Source organism: Idiotropiscis lumnitzeri, chromosome 3 (genome assembly GCF_059441095.1).
Source record: "Idiotropiscis lumnitzeri isolate Australia: NSW breed Sydney's pygmy pipehorse chromosome 3, RoL_Ilum_1.0, whole genome shotgun sequence".
Lineage (NCBI taxonomy): Eukaryota > Metazoa > Chordata > Actinopteri > Syngnathiformes > Syngnathidae > Idiotropiscis > Idiotropiscis lumnitzeri.
Window position 1 is genome coordinate 22,940,735 of NC_142393.1, and position 17,408 is coordinate 22,958,142.

General features: G+C 42.9%; 3 protein-coding genes across 4 annotated transcripts; 1 reads left to right on the forward strand and 2 right to left on the reverse strand.

Annotated features, from left to right (window-relative positions):
- The first annotated feature begins 641 nt into the window (after positions 1-641).
- Positions 642-3,579, forward strand: lhfpl4b (LHFPL tetraspan subfamily member 4b). Its single transcript, XM_088289546.1, has 6 exons — positions 642-756; positions 1,290-1,517; positions 1,874-2,078; positions 2,176-2,255; positions 2,406-2,553; positions 2,619-3,579. The coding sequence occupies exons 2-6, from the start codon at positions 1,293-1,295 to the stop codon at positions 2,645-2,647; spliced, it is 687 nt and encodes a 228-aa protein (XP_088145672.1). The 5' UTR covers positions 642-756; positions 1,290-1,292; the 3' UTR covers positions 2,648-3,579.
- Positions 3,580-4,083: 504 nt separating this feature from the next.
- On the reverse strand, positions 4,084-7,954 carry pcsk1nl (proprotein convertase subtilisin/kexin type 1 inhibitor, like). Of its 2 annotated transcripts, XR_015842449.1 has the most exons (6): positions 7,664-7,954; positions 6,731-6,926; positions 5,819-5,996; positions 5,457-5,552; positions 4,403-5,390; positions 4,084-4,228 (listed from the first exon to the last, which is right to left on the reverse strand). XR_015842449.1 is itself a non-coding variant. In XM_088289545.1 (5 exons), the coding sequence occupies exons 1-5, from the start codon at positions 7,715-7,717 to the stop codon at positions 5,075-5,077; spliced, it is 840 nt and encodes a 279-aa protein (XP_088145671.1). In that variant the 5' UTR covers positions 7,718-7,954; the 3' UTR covers positions 4,249-5,074. The 2 variants fall into 2 exon arrangements, 1 of the variants encoding a protein (XP_088145671.1); XM_088289545.1 differs by lacking the exon at positions 4,084-4,228 and having other exon boundaries at positions 4,249-5,390.
- Positions 7,955-11,206: 3,252 nt separating this feature from the next.
- Positions 11,207-15,476, reverse strand: LOC148340457 (synaptophysin-like). Its single transcript, XM_088291159.1, has 9 exons — positions 15,366-15,476; positions 14,961-15,030; positions 13,851-13,916; positions 13,632-13,756; positions 13,287-13,485; positions 12,757-12,948; positions 12,295-12,498; positions 11,630-11,689; positions 11,207-11,439 (listed from the first exon to the last, which is right to left on the reverse strand). Exons 2-8 carry the CDS (start codon positions 14,976-14,978, stop codon positions 11,645-11,647), a joined length of 849 nt encoding a protein of 282 aa, XP_088147285.1. The 5' UTR covers positions 14,979-15,030; positions 15,366-15,476; the 3' UTR covers positions 11,207-11,439; positions 11,630-11,644.
- Positions 15,477-17,408: the final 1,932 nt, after the last annotated feature.

Sequence of the window (17,408 nt, forward strand, 5' to 3'; positions counted from 1 at the left end):
AGGAAGAGGTCACATCAAGCATCCATCCATCCGTTATCTGATCTGCTTCTCACAAGGGTCGCGGGTGTGCTGGAGCCCAACGATGCTGTCTTCAGGCATTTGGCGGTGTACAATCTGAACGGGTTGTCAGCCAATCGTAGGGCACAAGTAGACTAACAGCCATCTCCACCTTGATTCAGACCGACCCCGGTCAATCTGGGAATGGATGAGCTCCCCGAGGCGACTCTTTCCTCAAATGGGTTCTTCTGTGACTTGCCATGCCTTTTTTTTAAACGCAGGTTATCAGGTTGTGTGTATATGTGTGTTTTGTGTGTGTGTGTGAGAGAGAGAGAGAGAGCAGGCATGCTTGTTGATATATTTCGTGTAAGTGTAACTACAGCTGGGTTACATATGCTACGAGGGAGGGGGCGGTTCTTTTTGTTGCATTTTTGATGGGGTTTTTTTGCACAGCATTTTGAGTTGTATTTTTATGTGTGAAAATTGCTATATAAATTACGTAATATTACTTGATTTAAATTCACAAATAGCTGAATAAAAACTGTGCGGGGTCCACATTAAATGGAATTTTGGGAAAAGACGAATAGCACTGCGTTGTTGAGGTTCCTTGTCCCACCTGCGGGCGTCGCTGTTGTGCAACGTCAATTTGCGTTGTCATTTCTCCCATTTTAGCTCGCGGGCACGCGCGCTGTTGGACAAGGCGGGAATGTACATCCATCCTCGTCGCTGACGACCCGCGTGCGTGCGAAGCTACTGCAGGTTAGTTTTATTTGCTTCCTCTTTTCCGTTTAATGCAAAAAAGTAGAAATAAATCAGTGACGGTGGTGAAAGTGGCGATTATGTCACTCGGCACTGTAGATGCTGATTTTATTGCAAACCTGTCATATCAGTAGATACTGTGGTGAGTCCGCGTTCCCACATTGAAGTCTTTCAATAGACTCAACGTCATTTTTGGTGGCTCGATGGAGGACTGGTTCGAACGTTTGCCTGACAAGGCTGAGGTTCGAATCTGAGCTCATTCCAAGCCGTCAATTTACGTGTCTTGCATGCGGTTTTCTTCCCGTGGCTTCATTGAACAATTTAATGAAAATGAATACTGCAGTTTTAATGCGCGTGTGAATGCTTGTTTATTTGTTAATATGTACCCTGACATTTTGCCAATACTGTCGACCCACGTCTGGATTGATGAAAAATGAGAAAGAAATTATCATGTGAATTTCGTGTCCTCCATTCTGAGACTTCTTTTTCCATGATGTTCTCCAAACAAATCTGAATGGTGACCCGTGCGCTAGGTCATGGCGTCGGCTGCAACACCCGGCCTGGGCGACCTGTCGCGCCTTTACCAGACGGAGTTTGTGCGCAGCGCCCGCGCGGTGGGTGCACTGTGGGCCGTTTGCACGCTGTGCTTCGCCATCATCCAGGTGGTCATCCTGGTGCAGCCGTCGTGGATCGGAACCGCCGAAATCCACCACCCAGGGACGGGACCGGCACCCCCCACTGGAACCCTGGGATTATTTGAGGTAAATTGCAAACTGCCAGACGTGGGCATTCGTCAGTAATTTAGTCCGTCTGTAAATTCTCGTCAGTAGTTCAGGCCCACTCAGTCGGTCCGAATCAGCCAAACAGCGTGTGTCTCAGTTGTTTTTATTTCTTTTCTTGATTTGGTTGCGTGTCTGTTCGTGTGGCGCCTGCGGATGATGTTGAAATTATGTTCTCAACGCCGATTTGCTGGATATTTTTCTGCCAATTATTTGTCACATTATGGACAGCATGGAGCTTGATTAAATAATATTGTATCGTATTTACATTCTGCCAGTTTACTGCTAACAAATATTCTTGAAAATGTATACATTTTAAGGGTATTGTGTATTTAAAGGTGTGTCTGGAGTCGGACAGGCCCGTTCCAGACTGCCGCGGCCGTCTGTCCAGTCTGTCCCCTCTGCCGTCCTTCCAGTCGGTGGCAGTCCTGGTAGGCGTGTCCCTGTGGGCTGTGTGGACCAGCGTGGTTTGTCTCTGCCTCTTTCGATTCTGCAGCGCCGCCACCGTCTATAAGATCTGCGCCTGGTTGCAGCTCACAGCAGGTTGATTGCTTTCATTGCCACTGGCGTCGAGTCACATGACTTGACTCGAATTAGACTTGACTGCATATATGTAACTTTCTCCCATCTCTGCCTTCAGGGTTTTGCTTGGCATTAGCGTGTCTGCTGTTCCCCGACTCGTGGGAGAGTCCGGAGATGAGAGTCTTGTGCGGCGACTCTGTGAGTGACTCAAGACTCGGCCCAGTTCAACATGGTTTTTGATTGACGGCGCTGTGTGTGTGTGTGTGTGTGTGTGGGGGTGTGTGTGTGTGTGTGTGTGTGCGTGGGGGTGTGCGTGTATGTCTGCGCGTGCATATGTGTCACACCCAGGTGGGCAGCTTCTCATCGGGGAACTGCTCGGTCCACTGGGCCTTCATCCTGGCCATCCTGGGCGTTTTGGATGCTGCCATCTTGGCCACTCTGGCATTTGTGCTGGCCAACAGACAAGATGCCCTTCTACCGCCTCTCGGCAAGGAAGGTGAGTTCATGCACATAGTGGTGGCGGGATAACCTGACTTATTGAATGTGCGTGTGTGTCGGCAGTGACGACAGGACTGCTGATGTCGGCGTAGACACCATGTGACTTGTCTTCCTCCTCAGACAAATAATGACATCATTATCACAATGTTGTGATGATGATGTCATGAAGACATAACCTACAATGTAAGGTGGAACTGTTCCCAACTCCTTGTGTTCACGCACATCACGTGTTTAACAGTAAATGTTGTTAACTCATAGTTAGCTCCAAACTTAATGGAAGGCAAGCTTTTGACGTTGCATGGTTAGCTGCACATTAAATTTGAGCATTTTTATTCCCGCCTGTCCAGTCAAAGTAGGCAAAGTCCTGGTTGTCCTGAGCTATTATCCTGTGGTGTGGTGTATGGAGTGACCACACAAGGTAACTGTCAGTCTCGCTTCTCCTATTTCTTGTTCCTCGACTACTCTTTCTTTGTTAAGATTTCCCGTAAGGACACACGCAGCCATTTTTTCCCCTCGTCATATAAATGCTCTCAGTTTAAAAAAGAATCGTTTAAAACGTTTAAAGCAACCGTGTCCCTTGCTTTAGTTTAGCATCAGTGAGGTTGAACAGTGTGCGTCATATTTCCATACAAGTAGCATGTTTTCATTTGTACCAAGTATTAACATGATTTTTGTTGTTGTTGTTGTATGTTAGCATAACAACTGTTAGCATGTCAGCATTTGGTAGTAGTCAAGCTGATGGTACTCAGAACACAAATGCCCTCCTCCGCTAAGGTTCCAGGTTAGCTGAGAAATAGCTAGGATTGGCGACCAGCAGTGCGACGGAATTTGACGGCAGAGGTCCGACAGCACGAGAGAGGAAAGCAGAGACGTCATTTTTGAAGATGGCGCAGAGAAAGGTCTGAATGGCTTTTGGCAGTGGTGGAAGTTAACTCAACATAATGGATGGTATTTCCCAACAAAAAATCAAGAGTACTTTGTCATGTACTATGTTTACAAATTAAAGTATTTATGTATACAGTAATGCCTCTTTTCTCGTGGTTAATGGGGACCAGTGAAAGGTAAAAAACTGCCAAGTAGAGGTTGACTGGCGAGATACAACACGGGAAAATGCTGGGTGAGGCTGCGATGAAGCGCAGCCAATCAACTGACGGGATGAAACCACTCATGCCCTCATTGGTCAATCTCACAACCAATTACACGCCTCTTATGAGTGCCCATGAGTATGTACAAAGCATCCGAGTGAACTCACCTCTTCGACACAATATGGCTCCTGATATGCCTGCATTTCGTAATTTTTACTTTTGGATGGGTACTTTTTGAAAACCCGCGATGCGCTGAGGCTACGAAATTGTGACGTGGGGATGGATTCCTGTCATGATATATGATTAAATAAACTTCTTGAAATGGCTAAAGAAAGTTAAAGAGTCATTTTTCATATATTGTTTCATATAGATGGGTCTCTGACTCGATAGCAAGCATTCCTTGACTTGGTATTGATATGCAGTGGAATGAAGTTGAAACATGATTCACATTTTGAACTTTATTATGACTTGATTACAGTGTGCCATGTAGGCACGCACACTTGTGTTCACTTGACAAGCTGGAGTGCACAAACACAACTAGAAGGAACTCATCACAAAGCTTTAAATCAGGGATGTCCAAATCGGGTCCTTGAGGGCTACTACCCTGCATGTTTTTGAACCTCCTCCAACACACCAAATTCAAATGATCAGCTCGCTGTTCAGAAGCCTAAAAACAATCCTGATCATTTGAATCAGGTATGTTGGTGGAGGGGAATATCTAAAACATGTAGGATGGTGGCCCTCGAGGACCGGTGTGGACACCTCTGCTTTAAATTAAGTTCTTGGTGGCGCCACTTTGAACTTGGCTCTGCCATCAAACAACACATGACAACATAAGATGGGACAACTGTGGCCAAGTGTTTAGGCTCTAGTTATTATCCTGTTGTGTCGGGTGTTCATTTTTTCTTTTCAATGCCAATTGAGGGGTGAAAGAATACCGACGTTATCTAAGCATTTTTACCCCCTTCCAAGCAAAGTCACCAAAGGCCAAATTGTCGGATATCTCTAAGGATGACCCCAAGTGATTATTCTGTGGTGTGTGGTGTGTTACGAGACATTTCTCACCCCTGATCTTGCTATCGTCGAACATAGGGTATACCCAAACCGATAATCCATGTCCAATTGGAGAATTAGTTCCCTCCTTCCGATCAAATTCACTTCACAATACTTGTTTTATATCGCTAAAGAGGACCCTCAGTGATTATTCTGTTGTGTGGGATGTGTTAGTGTGTTCCCACTAGCTGGTCCTGTTAATGGCTACTGTGGGGTACACACAAAACGATAATCAGGTATTAAGGATTTCCTCGCATTTGTAATAAAAATCAGCAATGCCCCTGATGAAAACACTTTTCTTGAATATGTATAATTATGCTCATGACAATAAAGATGATTCTGCGCAACACCACTTCCCTCCTTCATTTCCAACCATGGCGCCTACTTTCTCATGTAGTTGACAATCTGGTGAAGCAGAACATGGTTTAGGGCGGCTCTTCGGCGTCGGGTGCCATGTCGCACGTTGGCGTTTGCCACGGTGTGAAGCTGCTGCCCTTCCTGTTCTTCTTCACCCAACCTCTTCACCCTGAACAGCGGTTCGTTGCCGGATGGTGGCGAGGCGTCATCGCCGAGGGAACGGCGGCTTCTCCTGTGGGTGGGTCCAGCGGCCTGTGGGGCGGACAGATCCCGTCTTGCGCGCCGGTTAGAGGGGGCATAGTCGGGGCTGATGAGTGGCAGGATTCGAGTAAGTAGATGTCTAAGGAGGCGGGACACGGGGATGAGAGTCTGTTGGTTTTCATTTGACTCACCAATGTACGCTTACCTCACATCATCGTCACCGATGTCTTCATAGTCATCGCCCCGAAATTGCTCAAGTCTTGTCTTTGCCATTTGAGCTCCACCTACCTGTGAGTCCACCCTGTCAATCACATGTCAGTTTTTACTAATAAAATATGATAAAATACTTTCCAACAAGTCTGTAAAAAACTTTTAAACTAGTCAGTAAATGTTCTTAAAAAGCTTGCACAGTTTTTAAAGAGTCACACTTATCTGGACAGACTCAATTCAATCTGTGAAGTCTCTTCAACAAGTCAGTAGAGTCTTTAAACTCTCTGATTAGTCTCTAAAAACTTGAGAAGGTCCAACTACGTAGTCTGCAAAGACTGTTAAAGCCCATCCCATCACCTTTCTAGCAAGGCCTGAAGCAGCTGCGGTGTCACGAGGGTCCACCAGGCCGCTTGGGGCCTCCCCATGGTTAGACCTCGGCCCTGGAAGTCCTTTTCTTCAGGCTGCACATCCCCCGGGTCAACAAATCCCACATCCTCGGCTTTGGAGAGGAGGCGCAGCAAAGCCGCCATGGTGGCTGCGTGAATGTGACAGACTTAATTGGATTGATCAACGCCACGTGACTATTTATCATTGGTAAGAGACCATTTTCATCACATTTGCTAACAATGGGTGCCAGGTTACTTCCAGGTGGCAGAAGGCAAGCGACTGCAGCTGACCTGAACTAAAAATGATGACAAAAACTGTCTGGGGTTGAAGTACCACATACTGTACATGACTAAATGTTGAATTATTTTTCTACTTTTGTTCGAAAAACATCTAAATTAATGTAGAAGAACAAGTTGAATGCATGTCATAAATAGTTGTATGGACAAGATTGCAAGTCGGCCTGTAGCCACTTCTAAAGGGACGGACTGGGTTATCTTTGAATAAATTTGAAAAATATATCGCAATGGCTAGACTGATAGCTAACGTCAACTACTGCACCATCTGTTTCACCATCAAACAACATATCAGTGACAGTAATATGAGCAACAGGAAAGTCTATCTAGTCCCTCAATGATCATGTCCCATTTTAGATATTAACTACAACTGCTGTTGGATCTCACTTGCAACCCTAACTCAAGCAGCTCAAAATGTATAAAAGACTGGTAGAGAAGAAGACCCCAATCATCATGCAAGCCCTTCATCCTGTTTTCTCAATTATTCTGCTTCAAATGACAAAGAGAGGTTTGTTTGCCGTCAGAGGGCACTTGGGCTTTTGCCACCCGGAAAGTATGTGAGATGTCATGATGAAATGTTCTATCCAACCTATCCGCTGCTCCTCCTCCTCCTCCTGCTCCCGCCTCTGGCCCCTCTCCACCAATCGCTGAAGGGCCTGCTCCAAACTGGGCCCGCTCCAGCCATCTGACCTGTAGGAGGCTGGATGTGACATCACCTGATTGTGGTCATCGTTGTAGGTCAACAGGTTCTGACGTCCGACTCCTGCACGAGCTGCAAGTGCACACTGACAGAGGGCATTTCCCATCAGCCAAAACCAATGACTGATTTTTTTATTTTTATACACAATCAGCCAGTTACTACATGTCCTCCATGCTCCTTGTGAGTGTTCTCATTTTGTATTGTGTGTTGGACCGTTTGTCCTATTCACTAATCCGCTCAAAGTGCATCGGTGACGGTCGGCTCTCCTTTTGTTTTTTTCCACGTTAGTCGCGTCAGCCTATCCCAAGCTTGCTCATAAATAAAATTTGGGCTCACATCACAAACAAGAAATGCTTTTAGAATTAGTCATCTGTGTTGCCCCTAATCAAGTAGATGCATTCTCCTTTGACTAAGCAAATCCCAACTCTTCCTGTGTTTACACTCTAACTTATATCATATCTGTCATCATGAGCTTCATTTACACATGCACAAACACCCCCTCACACACCCACACACCCCCACCCACACACCCCCACACGCACGCGCACGCACACAAAATAGGCACCAGGAGACTGCAAGGTCTTGTTGCCAGGGGCTACTGCCTCTTGTCACTACGGTGACCAGGAGCTGAAATGGAATATTTGTCAGCATACACACACACACACGCACGCACACCCCCGCACGCGCACACACCCCCACACTCACACGCAGACACACTCAGCTTCCTCAAAATGGCAGTTAAAAAAAAAAAAACAACAAACAAACTGAAAGCAGCTGGTGGTGCGTCCCACTTGATCAGAGAAAAGATGCGATGGCTCCTACCTGAGCGACGTGGAGCAGTGCGGCGCCAAGCACTAGGACGCCGAGCGACGCCATTCTGACCACTGAACACGCACGAATGGTCAACAACAAGGTGGTGGCTGGGAGGGGGAGAGGAGAGAAATGAAAGATACGGCGGACAGATGGGAGAGGGAGCTCAAGATAAATGAGGGAGAGAATGAGAGAGGCGGGGATGAGTAATGAGAGCGAGAGAGCGTGGGATTTATGAGAGAGGATGGAGACAGAAAATGGGGAGAATGATAGGAGAGAGAGCGGACAGAGGGGAGAGAGAGAGAGAGAGAGAGAGAGGGGAGAGACACAAGGGACAGATGAGAGAGAGAGTGAAATCGAGGGTACCTCCTTTCAAGAAAATCAAGGACCTTCTCTTGGGATGAGAAGTTTTTCTCAAGAGGAGTCTTTATTGAGGACTAAAATCCTCCCTTGCGATGACAACCTTCTCTCACATCAAGTCAAGGTTATTCATATGATTTTTAATAATTAATTACGGATATGGAACTCTCAAGGTGCTCCGCAAGCCCATAGTTGACCGATATTAGCAACATCCACTGATCCGACAATACAATCTTATTTTCGGAAAACAAATCTCGTCTTTGGACTAGAACCTAATTTTTCTCGTTAAATGATCACTCTCACCCGTCTTGTTGCTTCTCTCAGGAATAACATTTTCTGTTGGAACTGGCAACTTCTCTTGGAATGAGACCTTGTCTGTGCTCTCAAACTTCAATTTCCTTTCAGGACTAAAACCTTCTCGTGAATGAGAAACTTTCCACAGGGTTAAAACTTTCTCTGGAGTCTAGAACCTTTTTGTTTGGGAATTAGACCTTTCTCTGGGCACAAGTAGATTCTTTCAAGATTTAAATTTTCTCTTAGAATCTTCTGTCAGGTCAAAAACACCATTAAAAAAAATGTTTATACTACCACGCCACACAATTGATTATTTTTTGTATTTTATTGAATCATTTCAGCGGGTAAACACAGCAGGGGCAGCGGCATAGCAACACATTATATGCATCATTGTGTATCATTATCACCATTGGCATCATCTTCAGTGCATCATCAAAGACATGTGTAGATACACGCATTGAATTGCGCATCAAGTTTGTCACCATATTGGATGTGGCAAAGTCGAGTACAATAATGCTTGAAGAGGTCATTCATTTGCTGCTTGGAGAGCTGGCAACCGTTTGACACCCAAAGCCAGACCTCGTGGAATTAGGACAGATCAAGGCCTTTTTGGAATTTCATTCAAGTAATTTTGACACAAGAATTTGCTGACTTTGTAGCTAATGCAATAAACGAATGACGAATAACTCAATTTCTTACACAATTGCATCAATTCAAAGTTAAATTAACATAAATCTATTTTACAATGATTTATCAAAATCACTCAAATGTACACATTTACTCACAAAACGTTAAAAGAGAATCTTGACTGCAAACTAAAACTGTCTCTAGACTAGACCTTCATTTGACACAAGAACCTAATTTTCAGGATTTGAACCTTCCCTGGGAACTACCTTCACTTGGGATTAGTTCCTTCTTTCAAGACGGGAACCCTCTCGTAAATAAAATCCTTTCAGGACCACCATTTTCTCTCAAGAATAGACCCTTTTTGGGAACTAGAGCCTTTCCTTGGGGACTTATACCTTCAGACTAAATATTTCTTAGGCGGGGCAAAGCTGAGCAAAGAGACAGCGAAATGAAGTGTGACGTTGCTCTCGAAGGATACGTCATAGCCTGTAAAGAGATATCATTGGACGGTTGATTCTGAACTAAGGCCGATCTCCAAAACCATTTTCTTAGTGGGTGTGGATTGCCAAGCTATTGACTTTGTGCACTTTGTAAGTAGTGGCCATCAGAAGTTTAGTCCCTTTACTTTTATTAGTTTATTGGGCAGATCTGCCACATCCAATATGGCTTGACGCAAGGACATATCACTACAATGGAAAAACCATCTGAATGAGGCATCTATCTCAATCAGGAGTTACAAGCAGGGACCAACGGGAAGCGGAACAAAGAAAAGTGTTAAGGATAAAGAGACAAGTAAAACACACAAACACACACACACGCACACTCACGCGCACAAACACACCATCAGTTACTTTACAACACAAATATCCACAAATATGGTGGCAGATTGGCTGAAGGAACTAAAGTAAATGTCATCAGAAATGGCCATCATAAGATTGATGGATTGATGCACTTTGGGAACTTTAGATGTTTTTTTTGGTTGTTTTTTTTGCACGGACATTAGCCTGGCTAACTGGTTAGCAGCCAAGAAGCTAAGCTAGCCGCTTAAGCTAACTTCCTAACAATGTTTTATTATCATTTCTGCTGAGTCACTGAAAACTACAAGGAAGCCATTTTGTTTTTTGACTGAAGTTGCTTGTTTGTTTTTAGGTTTATAGGTTTTTCGGCGTATACATGAGGGATGCTCACTGTAGCTCAACATGGAGAAACAAATATATATATATAGGATATATTGGATATATAGGTACAACCTATATATATATATATATATATATATATATATATATATATATATATATATATGTATATATATATATATATATATATATATATATACATATATATATATATATATATATATATATATATATATGTATATATATATATATATATATATATATATATATACATATGTGTGTATATATATATATATATATATATATATATATATATGTATATATATATATCCATCCATCCATTATCTATACTGCTTCTCCTCACGAGGGTCGCGGGGGGCACTATATATATATATATATATATATATAAGATATATATATATATATATATATATATATAAATATACACAAAACCATGTCTGATTTAAAATTTTTGTGAATTCATGTTGTGGCATCTGGGTGGTAAGACGTTAAGGGCAGGTGTTTCATTTAGTCAAACCATAGCCTTGTCTTTAAAAACAAAAAAACATTTGTGGGTAACAATTTGTGGCTCGAAGCTTTTCTGTAGCGGAAGAACACTGTACAGTATATACAGCTGCATGCAAAAGTATTTGAACCCTTCGGAATGACGGGGATTTCAGCATAAATTGGTCATGAATTGTGATCAGATCTCCATCTCCAAATCATAAAATTAAACAAGAAGTCTGATTCAACTAATATTCCACAAACGGTATGTGTTTGTTTTTACTGGCCACAACATGTGAATGTTCACAGTGCAGGGTGGAAGAAGTATGCAAACTATGAGGCTAATTACTTCACTATGAAGAAATCAGAGTTAAGAATCAGCCAAACTAAAGTCGAATCAATGCCACGAAATTGGAGTTGTTGGTTAAAGCTGCCCTAACCCTATAAAAAAATAACATTAGATTTATCTCAAGCAGCATAGTCCGAGGTGAACCATGAAAACCTACCATCTCATCCGTGTGGTATTGTGCTATTGTTGTGACATTGGATGATTGTTTCGTCTATTGTGACTTGGATAAAGATTATCATCGTCTGACATTTACAGACCAATTTATGTAGAAATGGAGGTCATTCCTAAGGATTTACATACTTTATTGCAACATATATATGTGAATATATACATGATTTATTTTTTATTTATAATTATATAATATTCATAATTGTATTATTATTATTTTGTTGTATTTTTTTATACAGTATGCCAAATTAATTATAGTGAACGTCAAAGCTCCACTGTACCCCTCTCAAATACTTCCGGAGTTTTGCATTGCAGGACAGTTGCAGGCAGGCATTTGTTTCCGATGCTTCCTGTGAAGGGAAAACAGAATAAAGATGCGTGATCATTGCGACGCTCGTGCAATGGCTAACTACTCCACTTTTATGATACATTTGTACAGTGAAACCTTGACTCTCAGGATTCATTTGTGTCAAATCACAAACAAAAAGCTAGACTTTGGAGTTTGATCACAATTTTTGTAAAATTTCCCGTTTTACTCACCAACTTCCCGTCAGCTCACATCTGATTGGAGAAAGAGGTGGGCGCTCCCTGTTCTGCGTCCTGCAAACAGCACCATGGAACATGAACAGACCGGATCTACCCCTAATTATTAAGAAAGTCTTATGTTTTACTTGATCTGGATGTTCTACAGAAGGTGATTTAGAAGGTTCTGGTAGTCCACTACAAGGTTGTGATTGTGGCTATTAAGACGGTTCTGGAGGTTGTACGTGTCAAATGTTTTAAAGAAAGTTGTCATGAAGGTTCTAGAACAGGGGTGGGCACATTTTTTGATTAGCGGGCTACAATGGGTTCTAAAATTTGACAGAGGGGCCGGACCAGGAGCAGATGGATGGAGTGTTTTGGTCACCTCACCTCATCTAAGAAAAAAATACATTTAATTTGAAATGAAAGTGAACAAAAGCATTACAACAATATATATGCCATTGAAAAACCAGAGTATTTAGAAAATAAAACAATGACAAGGCTTATTCATTTAATTTTTTTCAAGTTCAGCGGGCCGGATTAAAACATTTAACAGGCCGCGTGAGGCCCCCGGGCCATAGTTTGCACACACCTGTTCTAGAAGGTTATGAATGTGGGCATTGAGAAGATTCTAGGGTTTCTATGGCTCTACAGAATGTTGTATCAACCGATTTGCAGCTGACCTGGTTGTAACCCTGCTGGTTGTAGTCAGGCTGGTAGCCCCCCTGGTTGCTGGCGTAGGGATCCTGCTCATAGGCGCCTGGCGCGGTAGTGGGCGGTTTCTCCTGAGCGGGTGGAGCTCTCATGAAGGGGGCGATGATGCCTGTCTCCTTGAAGACGAACCACAGGTTTCCCACCCACAGGACCACATTGATGAAGCCGAATGCCTGCACACAGACGAGGGTGGCGGTCATTTGCATTTACTTGTGATTGTTAACTCACGCTAGCGGTTGTTGTGAGTCAATTATTCTCATTAATGGCTGTTAATTTTTCATTAATGGTCATTAGCTGTTGTTAGCTGTCGTTAGTGTCATTAGCGGTTGTTGTCATTACAAGTAACGAGTGTTGTTCTCAGTTGTGAGCTGTCATTAGTGGGTGTCAGTGGCTGTAGCTGCCATTAACTGTTGTTAGCAATCATTGCTCACCACAGACGTGTTAAGTCCAGACATGACGGGGTCATGGACTTCGCGGCATCGGTTCTCTTCAGCGTCGCAGGCGGTAATCAAAGTGATGACTTTGTCTGGGTCTGTGGCCGTCTTGACGTCAGACAAACCCTTGGCCCATGCCGCTGAGCTCACTAGCCACATGAAGGCGAACACAGCGCTCACGCCAAGGTCCTGCAAGGCAACACAAAAACAAACACGTGCAAGCAAATGTCAGTCACATCACATCACATCGCCTGCTTTTATATTCAAAACATTTCCAGTCTAGCCAAGAGCTTCAGTCATGCCACAATCACTTCTCATCTGGACTACTGCAACCGAGTCCCGTGTATTAGCAGTAATGTTAGCATTAACATTAGCCCTTATATTAGCATTGATATTAGCCATAATGCTAGCATTTTAATTATCACTAGTATTAGCATTAATATTAGAATTAAAGTTTTCATGAGTGCGAGCATTGTTAGGACAAATATGAACGCAAAAGCTTACGTTCAGTAACGTGACATACTCACCACCAGTGGGCCCTTGTTGTTCTCTTTGTATTTGTCAAAAAGGAAGACGTAGATACTGAGTGCTGCCGTGGCGTACAAGAAGGAGAAGACGCCGATGGTGACAAAGAATTCCGCCGAGGAGGAATAGTCGCCGACCAGGAAGAGACGCTCCGTGTTGCCACCCTTACAGGTGGGGGCGTCAAAGTACACGTGATGCAATCTGATACACACACACACACACACACACCAGCATTCAAAATGCAGTCATGTTAATACAATTTTATTTTTATAGCGCAATTCACAACAGATGAATGTTAAATTTGCAAAGGAGATCGCTTCACGTGGAATCAAGGTCCAGTTCCTGACCTGAAAGGATAATCGAACTCCACCTCGATTTTCAAGTCGCTCTCTGTGCGGTTCTTGCACTCGACAGCCATGCGCAGCATTCCTGAGTAGCTTCCGCATGTGGAGAAGGCCAAGATGGAGAAGAACTGCAGAATCAATACTCAATTGTTATGTGTGAGTTCATCTCATACAGCAAATGTGTGTGTGTGTGTGGGGGTGTGTGCGCGTGTGTTAACTGACCCACTGTAGGATCTTGATAAAGCCCAGAGGAACCTTCAGCACCCTGAACTGACCTTGGGCCACCACCTATAAGAGACATTAATCCTTTATTATTTCCCAAAACCCTGCTAAAATATTACTTTGGTGACATTTTTTGACAACTTGGTGCCCAAAAACTACGTTGAAGTGAGTGAAGGAGCTTTGTTTCAACGAAAGCAGTGCTTTGCTGCCTTTTTATGGCACCATGGTGTTGCATGTGTTGTAGATTTATAAAAGACAAAGGAAACTTCAGTTGAATGCCTTACTCAAGCCAACCCAACATCAACCCAACTCTTCTTCTACCCATGTGCGGAACACTCTCTATTTCTAATCTCCTGCACTGGCACTTATGTCATTACACTGAACATTATTACGTTGCATAGGATATAAAAGTCAAGCCAGGAGTTGTATCATACAAAAGTTGTGCTTTGCCGACATTTTGTGGCATCTGAAGGCAATTATAAACCTTTTGGCAGAGTGAAATGATTACCAATTATTCATTCTGATAACACACATCTGCCTCACATTTGATTGAGGGGGGAGCTATACCTTTTCTTTCTTTTTTTAAATTTTTTTATAATCGTACTGTTATATCCTTTTAATATATTTCTAGGTTCTGAAAGTCATCCACTAACCGACTCGGGATTGGTTTGTTTGGCCCTCACATCAGTGGCCACCCTTCCACTGGCCGTGAACGTGAAGAGACGGCATTGTGAAATCATCGCGAGGTGAAAATCACGTGACACAAAACAAACGGGAGGGGAGATGCTTCTTCATCAGCATCACCAGCCTCCTCTGCTTCCCCCATTGCCATTTTAATTTCCAAATTTCCGCATGCACACACATGCGAATGACCAGATGACGTCATGTAATGTGTCGTGCACGTAGCACCGCACGCGCCTCCAAAATAATCCAGGTCGTCCGACGTTATGTTAACGTTTACGCGCGCGCTCGTTTTAGCGGACACGCGCAGCAGGCTTGATCGAAAAACGAGCGGGTGGGTGTGGAGCGCGAACGCGCAAAGGTGCCCCCTAAAAAAAAATCGACCTTTTTTTCCGGAGACGAGCAGTGGGGTGAATTTTTTTTTGTTACCTGATTGACGACGTCCATGATGCTGGATGTGGAAGAGCGTGACTCCAGATGGACCAAGAGGGGGAGGACGCTGTAAGGAGGGGGAGGGGGGTGACGTATTTTCCTGTGCGCTATTCTTATTTTATAATGATGCTAATACTCAACACAAGAGGTAAATACATGCACCATTTCAGAATAATAGGACCATTAGGGATCAGTAGACATTTTTTTCTTAATGTTTGCTTTAAAAATGGTTTGAAAATAAAAATAAAAGATTGTTCTTTTGCACTGATTTTTTACTGTGGTCCAATTTTTCTTTCTTTACGCCACAAACACACAGTGGAACTGGTAAGATAACCCCAATGTACAATTAACCGAGATTTACACAATACATAAGGTACAAAAATAGAAATAAAACATACATACCACTTTGGTCTGCAAGTGAACAAGTAGGGCTAACTTAGATATGACTCGATTTCTACAACTTGCATGAGATCGGGTATCACACTGCGTTCTTTGTCACACAACCTCTTTTGCAGAAAACAGGAAGTGACCTAACCATCCTCAAAGTTACAAAAGTTACCCTTTTATTTTATCTAACAAGCTAAATGTTACGAACAATACAGTCCTACAAATTGAAAAACGATAATTAGAAAATTAAAAGAATGCACATAAAAAACGAGGTCATCACCATCTTAAACTTCCAATTACCGTTAGAGAAACAATAGCTTCTTCTAGTGGCAAAACACAAAATTACAGAATATAATTCAACGTCTGTAAGTAATAACATCCGTTCTGTACAGCACTTCTCTGAACACTCAAAGCGCTCTACAATGGGTACAATATTCACGCACCCACATTCACTCGGCCCAAATTTAATAGATAGGTGTCTTAATAACGTTGCATGATTCACAACGTGGCCTCACAGTGCAGAAGTGCGGGGATCGATTCGGCTCCGGCCTTCCTGTGTGAAGTTTGCATGCTCTCCTCCCCATGCATGCGTGGGTTTCCTCCGGGTACTCCGGTTTCCTCACACATTTTAAAAACATGCACGGGAGGTTGATTGGACACTAAATTGTCCCTAGGTGTGAGTGTGAGCACGGGTAGTTGTTCATCTATGTGTGACCTCTGATTGGCTGGCAACCAGTTCAGGGACCACCCCGCCTACTGCCCCAGGACAGCTGGGATAGGCTGAGAGAAAAAGCGTCTTCAATAATGCATGGATAGATTAATAACGACACATGATTTCGTCAAAAATACCCCAAGGATCATCAATTACACTGATATTTGTACAGCATATTTATTGCCTTAGGCAAATTGGCTGGTTTTAGGGGCAAATCTGCCTTCTGCACACATGCCGCTGGGCCAATTGCTGCACAGTTTGGCCAGATTCTCAATTCAGTTGCATTATCACATGCATCATTTCATCACCAAGACACCAAATTAAGAGCGCAAATTAGTGTAATTGAGGCGCATGACATGGCCAAACAAATATCCCGCAATTTAGCATGACCTTATCATAACATATTCTGGTTACTGCTTTAGTGCTGCAACTCTGCTTACCCTTTGACTTTGACATGGTCACTCCTGGTAAACGTAATATGATTATTGTGTGTACTTTGGTACCTAACACAACAGCCAGCATAGATCAGTGCGCACAATTAATTCAGTTCCTGTTCTTGGGTTATCATTCATATTTATCTTTATCTTTATCTTTATTTTTATCTTTATCTTTATCTTTATCTTTGTCTTTACCTTTATTGTTACTATAGCTGTGTGTTGGCATTGCACGCAAAAAGCGCACACATTAAACTAGTCAAAGAAAAATCAAAACACACTGATTTTATTTGACAAGTGTGACATCATGTAACCTTTACAATCTGACGTAGCAATCTCCCAGTGCATGCGACCATGTGACTAGTCCTCATGTAGTCTGCACTCATTGCTTGCGGACAGCAGGGGGCTGTGTAGATCCCTCATCTTGGTAAACGTCTATGCTAGCATGTTAGCAGAATGCTATTTCATAAGTCTACGTAATATTCTTACATTGATAAAAGATAGTCGCGTTTTTTTTTTAATCCTTCTGTGATTCATTGTTTTTATCCTGATACTAAAACAACTGTTTGTCCTCAACAATAACATGAATAGAAATTATGGAAATTGTTTTTCCCCCAATAGCCAAAGTGGAAAACTGGCCCCTGTGTCTAAAAATGTATGTACACACCGAGTGAAAATGTTTTCTGCACTATTCTTGTCAGTCGCAAAAACGTGACAATGATTCCCCTCAAATGATCCATTTCCTATAGCCATTTATCCATGTTTTTTTGAAAATGGTAGAGGGAGTTGGAAAAGTCGCTAAAAAGATTGTCTTGACAAATCTACTCGGATGCACTGACGGGCTGTGCGTTTCACACCAAGGCCTTCAGTGAAGTCCTACTTAGTCCGACTTGAAGAAATCCCCCTCATACA